The following is a 14513-nucleotide window of genomic DNA, read 5'->3' as shown; positions in this document are numbered from 1 at the left end:
CATAAGGTGATTGCAGAAGAGTGACGCTGGTCCAAGAGGTTAGTAACTTTTTACATTTCTGCAGCACCCTGGGGATAATAATAACTTGGTCATGAGAGTAGAAGTTGTCATGATAAATTGAGCCCTGAAGAAATGGCATACTGTGATTTTCAACCTTTACATCTGCTATAACTAGTCTTCCTTCCAGCACAATGCTCACACATTTTTAGGGATGCCTACAGGATGATGCTCTGGTTTTCTTTGTTTCATTGCAATCTTTCCTGTAATTAGGACAAATTTGGACTATAAAATAGCCTATAAAACCAGACACACACACAAAAGTTCAAGAACCAAGGGAGAGTAGAGAATACTTTGTAATATTTCAATAAAGGCCAATTTGCGCGTACCAAACCAAATATATATATATATATATTTTTTTTTTTTTACAGGGCTACATTACTCCGTATATGCCCGCCAGTAAAATATGGACTGCAAGCAACAGTCCCGATGACATCTAAGGGTCTATGACTGCCCTCTTCTAGAGTTGCAGATCTGTAATATAGAAGCATGGGTACTTCCATAATGAAAGCATCATTTCCAAGTTTTCCATGCAGGACAATTATGAAATATGAAGGCCAAGAATAGTTTTGCAAACTAACACAAAAATAAACATCTCCAAACATGTAGAGTTTTCATCTTTACAATGTTGTGTTCAGTGACTGATACAAAGCAAGGCACATTGATCTATGTGCTTCTAGGATGATGGACATATTGGTTTCTGGACCCCAGCCTCACTTTGCACTATTTCCCTCAACACTTCTTGCTGTGCTTTTCATGCATGTTTCTTATTTAAATTGTACATAAGGGTACCTATTAACACCAAAATTCTGTGCTGATTAATTTCTAATAAATCTTTGCAGTTGTTGGAGTTTTTCTTATTCAGAGCTCTAAACTGCAATGTCAAAGAGTGACTCTTCTAGAAGGTGCCAAGGAGCTAGCTGCATACAAATTGTACAACAAATTAAATGACAGTTCACACTGAGCTTCTAAAATCCTGCCTTTTATTACATAAAGGGAATCCGTCATCAGGTTTCTGCCACCTAATCTGAGAGCAATAAGTACAGGATGCGATCCAGCTATGAAGATGCTTCTATTCTCATATATAATACTTAGCATTTATTAGGCCATTTAGAAGAACCTCCAAGTATAACATTGGCAATGGTGCAAATCAGGTACTAATGGCAGGACCTGTGCATTTCGACTTGTGTCTTACTCATGGCCTGACCTTCTGGTTGGCCATCAGTCTTTTATATGTATGATAGTGATTTAGGGTGTTCTCCTGGACAATATGATTAACCAGTCAGAAGGTGAACATTAAAACAAGAAAACATTATTTTTATAAAAACAACATAATGACATAAGGTAATCCAAAAAATACATTCAATATTGTAAGATCAGATTGTGTCTTAAATTGAGAACGTAGGGCAAACGGGTTTCTAAGGCTACTTTCACACTGGCGTTAACTGCAATACGTCGCAATGCGTCGTTTTGCCGAAAAAACGCATCCTGCAAAAGTGCTTGCAGGATGCGTTTTTTTTTGCATTGACTTACATTAGCGACGCTTTTGCGACGCATTGCCACACATCGCAACCGTCGTGCGACGGTTGCGCCGTGTTGTGGCGGACCGTCGGGACCAAAAAACGTTACATGTAACTTTTTTGCTCCCGACGGTCCGCTTTTTCCGACCGCGCATGCGCGGCCGGATCTCCGCCCCCACCTCCCCGCACCTCACAATGGGGCAGCGGATGCGCTGGAAAAATGCATCCGCTGCCCCCGTTGTGCGGCGGAGACAACACTAGCGTCGGGGACCTCGGCCCGACGCACTGCGACGGACCGAGCCCGACGCTAGTGTGAAAGTAGCCTAACATAAATATCCAATAGGACTCTGTTCAGCAACTTGCGTTGTGTTTTCTCGTCCAGAAAACCTAAAGAAATGTCAAATCACCATTTTGTATTCTAGCAAAGTGTTTCCAAACAAATGATGCTGACATTGCTAAACGGTTAATCACATCAGAGAGGTGTTGTCTTATGTGTACTTTTAATGGACTAGTGGTGCAGCCTATCTATTGAATTTTACACATAGTACCTTCAATGAAATGGATAACCTTGGTTGTATTGAGGTTTATGAAAACATGGATATTCAGTTGAAAAAGTGATTATAGAGTTTGGATCTTTTTTAGAATAATTTTTACTGTTACCGTATACACTCGAGTATAAGCCGAGATTTTCAGCCCACTTTTTTGGGCTGAAATTGCCCCTCTCAGCTTATACTCGAGTCATACCGGGGGTCGGCAGGGGAGGGGGAGCGGGGTCTGTCTAAAAATACTCACCTAGTCCAGGCGCGGTCCCTGCTTCCCCAGCGCCGGCAGCAGCAGCTTCAGCTTCTTCCTGTGCTCAGCGGTCACATGGTCCCGCTCATTACAGTAAATGAATATTCGGCTCCACCTCCCATAGGGGTGGAGCCGCCTATTCATTACTGTAATCAGCGGGACCATGTGACCGCTGAGTACAGGATGAAGCGCTGTGGCGTCGGAGAAGCAGGATCTACACAGCGGCAGGACCAGGTGAGTATACGGGGAGGGGAGCGCTGCGCGATAGTCACCTGCTCCTCGTTCCGGGTGCCGATCTGTCTCCAGCAGTGACGCTGAGGTCAGAGGGCGCGGTGACGTGGTCAGTGCGCGCCCTCTGCTGAACGTCAGTGCTGGAGACAGATCGGCGCCCGGAACGAGGAGCAGGTGACTATTGAAAGTGCCGGGGGCCTGAGCAACGGAGAGGTGAGTATGTGATTTATTTTTTTTATCGCAGCAAATGGGGCAAGTGTCTGTATGGAGCATCTATGGGGCCATAACGTTCCTGCAGCACTATATGGGGCCATAACGTTCCTGCAGCACTATATGGGGCCATAACATTCCTGCAGCACTATATGGGGCCATAACGTTCCTGCAGCACTATATGGGGCCATAACGTTCCTGCAGCACTATATGGGGCCATAACATTCCTGCAGCACTATATGGGGCCATAACATTCCTGCAGCACTATATGGGGCCCATAACATTCCTGCAGCACTATATGGGGCCATAACGTTCCTGCAGCACTATATGGGGCCATAACATTCCTGCAGCACTATATGGGGGCCATAACATTCCTGCAGCACTATATGGGGCCATAACATTCCTGCAGCACTATATGGGGGCCATAACGTTCCTGCAGCACTATATGGGGCCATAACATTCCTGCAGCACTATATGGGGGCCATAACGTTCCTGCAGCACTATGTGGGGCCATAACATTCCTGCAGCACTATATGGGGCCATAACATTCCTGCAGCACTATATGGGGCCATAACATTCCTGCAGCACTATATGGGGGCCATAACGTTCCTGCAGCACTATATGGGACCATAACATTCCTGCAGCACTATAAGGGGCCATAACATTCCTGCAGCACCATATGGGGCCATAACATTCCTGCAGCACTATATGGGGGCCATAACGTTCCTGCAGCACTATATGGGGCCATAACATTCCTGCAGCACTATATGGGGCCATAACGTTTCTGTAGCACTATATGGGGCCATAACATTTCTGCAGCACTATATGGAGCCATAACGTTTCTGCAGCACTATATAGGGGCATAATGTTTGTGCAGCACTATATGGGGCAAGTGTCTGTATGGGGCCATAATTAACGTTTGTAGGGCACTACGGCATATGGGGCAAGTGTCTGTATGGAGCATCTTATAGGGCCATAACGTTTGTGCAGCACTATAAGGGGCAAATATCTTTATAGAGCATCTTATGGGGCCATAATCAGCATTTGTGCAGCATTATATTGGGCAAATGTGTCTATGGAGCATCTTATGGGGCCTTTATTAACCTTTATGCAGGATTATATGGGGCATATTTTAATATGGAACATCTTATGGGGCCATAATGAACAGTATGGAGCATTATATGGGGCTCCTGATTCAATATGGATATTCAAAGACACAACCTACTGATGTCTCAATTAATTTTACTTTTATTGGTATCTATTATTACTTTTGACATTTACCGGTAGCTGCTGCATTTTCCCCCCTAGGCTTATACTCGAGTCAATAAGTTTTCCCAGTTTTTTGTGGCAAAATTAGGGGGGTCGGCTTATACTTGGGTCGGCTTATACTTGAGTATATACGGTACTTAATAATTTTTTACGATCTATGCTAGAAACCGCCATGCTCGCCCTGTCCAGAGACCATTTGGGATATCCTCCCTTATATAATCTCTCGAATGCTTTATGGGACTCATTAATGAATGCTTGGCCATCAGGACAATTGCGTTTTATCCTTTCTTTCAATGTTCTTTTTATTGCAAAACGAAATAACAAATGACAATGATATGCATAACATAAAACAGTAATGATAAACATCTAGCAAATAGGACAGGGGAGGGAAAAAAAAGGAACCTTGTAAAACTGACACTCCAGTACTGACGTGTTACATAGGATCTGATGTTTCTCGGAGAGAGAAAAAAAAAAAAATAGGGAAATAATAATCAGCAACCATGAGATCATGGAATATCTCTTTAAGGCTGTGGTTCAATTAACAAGTCTTTAAAAGTTTGTTTGGCCATTTAACAGCTGACATTGTCCTAGGAGTGCTTCTCTAGAGGAAATTATATATATGCAGATCTAAATTAAATCAACAGAGTGAAGTTCCAGTGATATAACCAGGAAATGAAAAATAATAAAGATAGTTTTATGGGAAAGATGAACGGGACAGGGAGAGGGGAGTAGAGGAACAAGGAAGGGAAGGAGGTGCATGGTAAGGGGAAAGAGTAGAGAGGAGAGGGGTTGAGGGGGGTTTGGGGAGGAAGGGAGCACCTTGGGAGATGCATTTAGAGTATGATTAGGATGCAATTGTTGAGTAAAAGGATGATTGGGACCTGAAACGGACCAAAGGCTGCCAAGCTTCTTGGAATTTATTAGTGTTGTGGATCACACAGGCTTCGGATTCTGCTATATTGTAGATTTGGTCAATTTTGAGATAAAGTTGCTGAATAGTGGGTATTATAGAAGAGTGCCAACAACTGGGGATCAAGGATCTCCCTGCTGCGAGGATAGATTCTGCCAGTTTAGTGGCTCTCTTATTGTCCGGCCATTTTGGGAAGTTTAATAGTGCAGTCTCTGGCATTAAAATGATTTGTTTGCCTAGAACCTCTTTGATAGTCATGGCTATTTTCTTCTAAAATACCTGAAGGACTTGGCAGGACCATCATATGTGAAAATAACTTCCATCATCCTTTCCACACCTCCAACATATATCCGCCGAGGTTCGGTGCCATCTATGAATTTGTTTAGGGACGATATACCACCTAGTTATTATTTTAAAGGAATTCTCTTATATTCGTACGCAATGTGAAGGGCCATGGGATTCCCTATAGATATGTTTTACCTGCGTTTCAGAAATGAAAATACCTTAGTCTTATTCTCACTGTGATAAATATGCCCGTTTCAAAGGCACATCAATTTTGAGTAGTAATTGGTATATTACTGAAAGAGTTTTGGTGGGTGGCTTAGTTTTTGCACAAAGGACTTCATAAGGTGTTAAAGGTCTATCTAGGTCCACTTGGTGTTCCTGTCGGCGAAAAAGAGAGGTGAGTGTCCCATGCTGTAGGAATGTAAGACCCGAGAGTCCTAGAAGTTTGGCATTTCATTTAGCAGGAGAAGTGTGCCGTCCATGAAGAGCTGATCAACCAGTATTTTGTCCGTTGTCGGGAGGCGAGATCTAATAGGTCAGTGATTTTTGTTAGTGGGGAAATGGGGGGGTGCTAGAACTCGAGATGACCTTTTCCAAATTTTAATTGTGGCTGGCTTGTGTGTGTTAATGCAACGAGGCAAAAATTGAGTATTGGAGTGTCCAAACAAGAGCGACCGCAAAGGGAGTGGGGACATGCATTCTTCTAATTTGACCCACTGTTTATCTACCGTGCCCCTGATCCAGTGTACTGTTCTAGTGAGTTGCGTCGCTTGGTAGTGTTTTGCGATATCTGGGGGCCCCATTCCACCCATATCTTTTGGTAAAGTGAGCGTTTTAGAATTTATATGGTGTTTGCATTCATGCCAAATATATTTAAAGAAAAGTGAATGGATTTTTGCTAGGAAGGAGGAGGGGATTAGGATGGGGAGCATGTTGAATATGTACATAAATTTGGGTTGGATTAGACTTAAGATATTTTTCCTTCCTATCGTGGAAAGAAATGGGTCCTTCCATTAGCGTATACAAGCATTTGTAGATTCAATTGCGGTTTATCATGAGGAGTTCCCAGAAAAGGAATTTTTTTTCTTTAACATGTGGATTGGGCTATAAGGATGGAGTTATTAGCTGTAGGCTTTTAATAAGGTGCTATGCTAACTGTATGAAAACGATATCTGATCTTAACTGTAAATCCAAGACGTTGATGCTTGCAAGTATCATGAAAAAAGTTGGTAAAATTTAGGTGGAAAGGTTGTTATTAGTTATATATTCTAAAAATCCCTTGGCTTCATCATGTGTACCCTCCCACACTATAAGGAGATCATCAATAAATCAACCATACCATATTTTTGCACTATAGATGTGATTTCCAATCTCTAGTCAACAGAATTTTATTATCCATGATTTCATGAACAGTCAACGTTATCCATCTCATTTAAGGTACTATATGTAAAATTTAATATATAGGCTGCACAACTGGTCAATTAAAAGTACACATAACACGACACCTCTCTGATGCGATTAACCCATTAGCAATGTCAGTTTCAAAACAGTTTGCTAGAATACACAATGGTGATTTGACTGACTTTAGGTTTTCAGGCATAGGGAAGGTATACAAACCGTTACGTGGAGGGGATCCTAAACGCAAGTTGCTGAAGAGAGAGTCCTATTGGATTTTATGTTAGAAACCAGTTTGTCCTATGGTCTCAATTTAAGACGCGATCTGATCTTACAATATTGAATGTGTTTTTTGGATTACTTTTTGTCATTATGTTGTTTTTATCACAGATCTGTTTTCTTGTTGTATTGTTCGCACTAATGACACCTTCTGACTGGTTAATGATATTCTCAAGGAGAATGCCCTTAAATCACTTTTCATACATATAAAAGACTGATGGCCAACCAGTCGCAAGTCGAAATGCACAGGTCCTGCGATTAGTATCTGTTGCTTACTAGGTGTAGTTTTGATAAAATCACAGTTTTAAAAGCAGGAAACTTGCTGTCAGGTAGTCCTCCATATTCATTAGTCTTTCATATACCTGCCCCATCACTGATAGGCAGCTTTCTGACTATGCACACAGAAAGTAGTCAAACAGCGGTGTGGGCGGGGATATACAGTGCTCAGCATCCAGAGAACTTGTAGATCTGCAGCAGATAAAACACTTTATTTTATCAAATTGACAACAATAGGCCCAGTAAGTGACATCGCTGGTATCAGGGACTACATCATGCTGCTCTCAGATGAGGTAGCAAAAACCTGATGATCGATTTTGTTACTAATTCCCTACACTAGAAAATATTACTAATGTTAAAGCCACTTCCTGGCTACATTTTTATTCCCTAGACCCCTCTAAATATTTGTGTACTGTAGTGAAAGTGTATTGAAAAACTTAAATATTGTCAACTTCTCAGGTTTCGAGCACTGCTCCTCCTTGGCACCCATCTTTTGACCACTATTCAGCTTTGCGGCCTCACACAGTACTGCTTTCCCAATCCAAGCCTATGAAACTCAGAGCCAGATTCCATAGACTTACCCTGGGAATGCGACTTCTAGTCCACACATATACCCTTTGGGCGCTGGCTAGTCGGATTTGAGGTGATGTGGTCTACAAGAGGACCAAAGTGCCACTGGAAATCGGAGAAGACAGCAGCGATCGGTCAATGTCCTTACATTACGCTACAAACATATTTAGTAGCAATTAGGGAATACAATACTAGCTGGGAATGCTTCTCTAAAGCAGAACCTAACTGACTAGAATAGGGTCCGCTAGAATCAATAGCACTGCACAGTCTTTTTTCCGGGAATTTTTGAAAATCTGCAATCTGACCTGAACGGTCAACTGTTGACTTATGGTTGAACATTCACATTTATAGACAGAGCTATGTGGTATTCAGTCTAAAGAAATCAAGATCACTGTATAGTTCAGTCACTTCCTAATGAAAGAGAAGTAAACAGTCTTATAATGGAACTAAAAGCACAGAAAAACATTGTTAAAATAAGATCTTTGTATGTGTTTTAGTTTAATAGTTTTGTCACTGAAACATGAAAAGTTAAAATAATAATAATTAAAATATGGCAGAAAATTAAAGACATTGGTCTGAACTATAATAACGAGGAAGCAGGTGTATTCCGATTAATTAGACTGAGCTTAAAGCTCAATAGTTATTTTAAGGATCATTATAGATGGGCAAGTTTTACATAACAATTTGAAACATTTAATAACGAAACAAACAAAAAATCAACTAAAAATAAATTTCCTGGTCACGGAAAAAAAAAGCTACCCAGTGTGTACCAAGTGTAATTTTTTTTGTTGTTATTTTTTTTCTGCAAAATATCACCCTTCCTAAACAAATATATGTAGCCCTGCTAAGTGTACCAAAAAACTAAGAATTTTGTTGCAGTGCCCACAATGCACAATATTTGTAAAATTTTAAAATATTAAAATTCTTTTCAAAAACTTCAAATACAACACAAAATCGTTAATGTTATTTAATAAACTGTAAAATCTTTTTTTTTTTCTTCACCAAAATATTTTCTTTGTCACTTCCCAGAGTGTCCCTGCACAGGAGTCCATTTGTGTTTTATTTTTCAAATAGTTTTTTTTTCTTTTATATGAAAACATTCTTAAATTATGATTAAGAATCATAAAATCTGCATCAAGGTTCCTGTTTAATGTAATAGCTGCCAGATCCATTACTTTCCTGATCTGAAGCTCCTTGCAGAAATGAATAGTCTTCTCCGTCAAGAAACTCCTCCTTTAGCTGCAGCGTTGGTACTAAAAAAAGAAAGGAACAGTCACAGCTATTCTCTTATTATACACTGTAATGTAAATTGTAATATTGAGAATATAAAGAAACTGTACAAGTAAGTACAAAAAACAATTTCACACTATATAAATCTATTTTATCTGCCTGGTACTCAAAAAAATCCTCAATATCAGATGCCTGTAGCCACCATTAGCAGTAGCTTACTGCTTACGTAGGGCATTTGAAACTCTGAAGCAAATAAGCAGTACTCTGGCTGAAAAAAAGACATTAGTAAATTCATCAGAACACTGTTTTAGGCCAAATTACGGTAAGTGAAAAATATGGCGTTTAAGGTAGGCCATTCACTTTAAGCATTTGAAAAATAGCATTTAAATTGGTGGTCTGGTTTAGAAAAGTCACCTTCAAAAACCCTACTAGGAAACTGTAACTTAAAAAAGAAGAATCCTATCTTCAGGATCCTCACTTCTTGGCCAGGGTGGTGAGTCCATAGACTTACCTTGAAGACGTGACATCTGGTCCACATATAAACCCCTGTGTGGGACACTTGTCTGCTTTCTGGCCATGTGAGCTAGAACATGACTGAAGCGGTGCTAATAACTAAAGAAGTGTGTGTGGGAGGGCATGATCCTAAGCTTCGGGAACTTGCATGTCTAAACGCCGACATTCACTCCGCATAATGGACAACTCCATGAGAAAGGCAAGTTGCCAGTCTGCTACAAGACACACTTCCCTTTCCAGGGTGATATTCCCACACTACTCACTCGCTCCAAACGCTCAGAGCAGGAGGACCCCACACAAGCTCCATTGGTCTCTGGTGATAACGTGCTGCCAGGTTCCAGCAGCTTAATGACAGCAGAGCACTCACCTGACTCTGCGGCAGGAAATGCCAGGTCCCTGGGAGTTCCCCCCGACGTCAGGAGCCTCAGCCAGCCACACCAGGTACTCGAGGTAGGGAGACAGCACCATTACAAGATGGCCAACAACCTCATGAAGCACGAGGCACAACCACAACCTCTGGCTCCCCATGTGCTCCAGCCTGCGGGCCCATGGTTTCCACTGTGCCACCAACTGATTTCTCCTGCAACTATACATCGGGGAGAACTTGATGAAGAGTGTGCTGAAGACCCCCTTGTGTTTCAAGGGAATCAGACACCTCTATAAGCAACTACGTTGGAGCCCTCAGGCCAGATACTTTGGGAAACCCTTGAGCCCACTCAATATTTCACTTCCCAACGATTAATTAGCACTCTAAAATCTAACTACCCCTTAAAATGACCCTCAAATAATGCTATAAATGATTTAGTCACTCATATATCTTCCGACCTCTCACTTAATTTTCATCCATCTTGTCCAAACTTGAGGAAAATCTAATTTCCTGGGACAGAAGTGAATATTCCTGGTTTGGCAAGATCAATATCCTATCTCGGCTGTTATACTTACTACAAAACATCCCAGCATATACACCTTCCTCTTTTTGGATCAAAATTCAATGCAACTTTGGGCGGTTTGTGTGGTTGGCAAGACATCCAAGACTTAGAAATAATATCCTAACTTGCCCCAAAGAAATGGGAGGAGTCAGTTTGCCTGACTGTAGTTGTTATTACTTAGTAGCTGCACATGTGAGGAGACTCTATTTATCACATTGTTATACGTCAAAATTGTGGGTCCATATCGCGCAAGATATTTGTACACAATTAGCTGCTACAGTGCCCTGGACCTGGTCCTCTATATCACAGAACAATATTCCCTTGTCCTATACTGTCAAACAGACACTGAAAACAATCCATTATCCATCCATGAAGGGCATTCTAGTAGATCCAAAAGGGCCCTTACAACCAATAACAGACAATCTTGAATTTCCCCCGGTTCCTCCACACATTCCTTTTTGAGCAGCACTAGGAAATCACCTCTTCAACTTCACTAGACTTCACCTGAAGGTGAGCTCCTACTTCTTCCTTCCATTCTGGGGGATCGGACACTGCTGATCCCTCATAGTTTTGAATATGATAAACTCCAACATTTCTACTCCTCTCTCAATGGTAGACTCGATTACGCTCGCCCTCTATCAATTTTTGAGAAGATGTGTCGATGCTACAGGTTCTGCACATACCATTCTGAGTATTTATAAATTATTAGAACCAGAACTGGAGCTTATCCCTCCCTTCGGTAAGGCCTGGGAAACTGAACTAAACAAAACTTTCACATGAGAGCAGTTGGATAAATGTTTCTTTTTGTCCCATAAATCAGTTATTGTAACCAAGTCACAAGCGAGCTGTTTTAAAATGGTCTCTAGATGGTGTCGGATTCCCTCTGCTTTGCATAAATAGTATCCGGGAGTCTCCAACTTGTGTGTTATTGTTCCTTCTTCTGTCCCACAACACCAGCATATGTGGTGGTTTTGTCTCATTCTGGGAGCTTTTTGGGAGAGGTGATTAAAATGGTTAAAAGAGGTTACTGGTATGTTGGTGCCCTCCTCCAAGAAAGCATTACTGCTGTATAGGTTTCCTATGTCCAAATCCATTTACAAAAAATCCCTTCTACGGCATGTTCTTCAAGCTTCCAAAGCAATAATTCCCCGACATTGGAGGTCAACAGACCCCCTCTTCTTTGGAGGAATGGTTTGCTGAGATATCCACAACCAACCGTATGGAAACAATAATAGCCCAAACTCAACAATAGAGGTCCACTACTACTAATAAGTGGTTCCTTTGGGAGACCATTCTTTCTTCTCCACTCTATAGAAATATTCTAAAATGATCCATGATAAGTCATTTGTATACAATCCTTCTCCCCCTCTGACTGTTCTCAAAATATATTTTCTACAACACCTACAAGTCTCAAGTGATCCCCAAGTTCAGATTCTTATTCTTAATCTGTCTAATTCTCTTTATCATATGTCCCAACTCCTCCTGTCCACATTTCCTCCCTTTATTAACTTTCTCCCTTTCTTTATATCCTCTTATATAATTGGTTTTTATTCACCAAAATGTACTATGTATAACGTTTTTTCATGATTTCGTGTGGATGATTGTTTACTTTTCAAAAATCCATAAAACTGACTGAAAAACTAAGGAAACTGACGATTGGTAGCAATGTACTTACACTAAAGAGCATATGCACAGTAGAGATGGTGCCAATTGATTTGAACTACCTGGTCTATTGGCCAAGTCATTCATTTGTGACCAGTGTTCTGTTGGAAAGGAGCCCTGATAATCTCCTCCTATCTTCTGGAAACCACGGCTTTCGGTTAGCTGGCCTGGTGCGATGTCATCATTAAGGCTTGACACACGTGAAGCTGTGCCAGGCCAGCTAATCAAAAGAAGAATTGCGGATGCCAGAAGAGAGGTATGAGGCAGCCCTCAGGGCTTCAGTTTGAAGGCCATAGTTTACGGACATGGCTACTGGATCATGCAAATAGATTCACACCAACTCTAATGCACAGTCTATTGATTTAGGTGGGGACTATACAATAACTAATTTTTCCAGTTGAGGTGCTGCACGGAAATTCAACACCTACTTCTAGATGGTCCCACAGATTACAGTTTCTTCCTGGGGTTCGCAGCAGGATGACATTTATTTCATTAGCATTTGCTAAAGAACCTGTTTACCTTTTAGAAATTGTCCAAAACATACAAGCACTTGCCCAATTCAGACAAGCCGATAATAGAGAAGTGAGCATTCGTAAGAGTATTAGTTCCTGGCTATTAGTCAGTCTAAACAGAGTGCTAAACACCTGATGAAAGAGCAAACCGCTCATGTCACGTAAGGGGATTTTTAAGCAAAGTCAGAAGTTATCAATATCAGCAGCACATTGTCTTGTCTAAACAAGTAATGCGCTGCTGACAATATGATGTTCTATGTGCACAGAATAATCATATTAATGATCGTTCTGTGCACACTGGAGTGCAGTCAGCCAGTCCAATAAATGCCTTGAATGTAGCCAGTCAGTGCTCAATTCACCAAGGCAATTATGCAGTGTTAACCCGTCCTAAGGACTCATACTCACACGCGAGAAACTCGGATGAGTCTCGAATGGCAATGTCCGGCACTGCACCTGGCACAGAGGAGCGGAGCGTGCGGCTGCATGTATTTGGCTGCGCGCTCCGATCTGTGTGCCGGCAGCAGCGCCGGGTATTAACATGCGAGACTCATCCGAGTTTCGCGCAAGTGAGTATGAGTCCTAAGAGTACATAACAGAGTATAGATTGTTAGAAATGCTAATGGACCTACATCTCTCACCCCTCCAACACCTTGTTTCACCCTTTTCCCCACTGTGACCATTTTTATTAATCGTCTTTGTTTCCAAGTCTTCTCCAAGAAAAAACATTTTATTTTTCTATTGACATATCCATGTACAGTCCTTTGTTTTGTGGGACAAGTTTGAACGCCACCAGTTACTTTACACACTAAAAAAAATGGGTAAAAAAATGTTGTGGGGAGAAATGGAGAGGGAAAAAACAAACAAACAAACAAAAAAAACCCCACAATTCCACAATTGTTGGTAGGTTTTCATTGTACACTTCCAGTAAAAAAAAATGCTGTCGTCTTTATTGTCTTTATTCTAGTACGCCAATATTAAACTTATCACTCTTATGTTTTACAGCTTTTAAAAATAAAAACTTTTAAAAAACTATTTTTTCTTAATGATGGATCTGTGTGATGAACAGTTTTTTTTTCTTCTTTTTCAGGATGTGCCATAGTTTGTATCTTGAGGTGCATCAGACTGAGTGTTTTTTTTCTTTTACTCTGATCCAAGGTGACTAAAAAGTCACGCCAGATTGAATATTGTACTTTTATGAACTTGGTGACACTAAATAAATATATTATACACACACAATTTTTTTACATAAAGGAAGGAAAATTAATAGATTTGTCTTTGTGCACCCTTGCACAATACACCCCAATACTTTTTTCCTATGTTGCCATTTTAACAATATTTTTTTAAAAGAGAACCTGACAGCAGGATTGTGCACAGTGACCTACAGACAGTGTCAGTTCGGAGCCGTTATACTGATTAAAATAAAACCTGGGTGATGAAATCAGTCTTGTGGTTGTTGTTTAATCCTTATTTTCAGTTTTGAGTTAATGATATGCTTGTACCCCAGGGCGGCCTGTGGGGGAGTCTTCATGTGGTGCCCTGATTAGCTATTCATAATGCAGCCTCCTGACAGGTCACTGATCCCTCACTGACCTGCCCCCTAGTTTACATAATGAGTATCTGTACATACTGAAGAAAAAAAAAACAAAAAAACCAACCTTCTGCAGGCAGGTGAAATTTTTTTTTTTTTTTAAATGGCGCCCGTGCAGTAGTAGATATCAGTGTATATAAAGGTGATCCTCCTCCAAGATGGTGCCACCCCTGCAGCAGCAGCAGCTTTTGGAGACAGCAATCTTGGAGCAGGAAATTTTTTTTCTTCACTAGCAAGTTGGCGCCGCCTGCGCAATAGCAGCTATCAGATGTCCTCTATATACAC

The 14513-nt window shown here is 41.0% G+C and overlaps 1 protein-coding gene across 1 annotated transcript in view; it reads right to left on the bottom strand.

Annotated features, from left to right (window-relative positions):
* Positions 1-8747: 8747 nt before the first annotated feature.
* The window catches only part of MBTD1 (mbt domain containing 1), a 110435-nt gene continuing 104669 nt past the window's right edge, over positions 8748-14513 (bottom strand). Inside the window, exon 16 of the mRNA XM_077251362.1 lies at positions 8748-9047. Within this exon, the coding sequence (XP_077107477.1) occupies positions 8929-9047 (119 nt within the window). The 3' untranslated portion in view covers positions 8748-8928. The remainder of the gene's footprint in view (positions 9048-14513) is intronic.

Source organism: Ranitomeya variabilis, chromosome 4 (genome assembly GCF_051348905.1).
Source record: "Ranitomeya variabilis isolate aRanVar5 chromosome 4, aRanVar5.hap1, whole genome shotgun sequence".
NCBI classification, from domain to species: Eukaryota; Metazoa; Chordata; class Amphibia; order Anura; family Dendrobatidae; genus Ranitomeya; species Ranitomeya variabilis.
The sequence above is the reverse complement of the archived record's forward strand: the minus strand, read 5'-3'. Positions and strand labels throughout refer to the sequence as shown.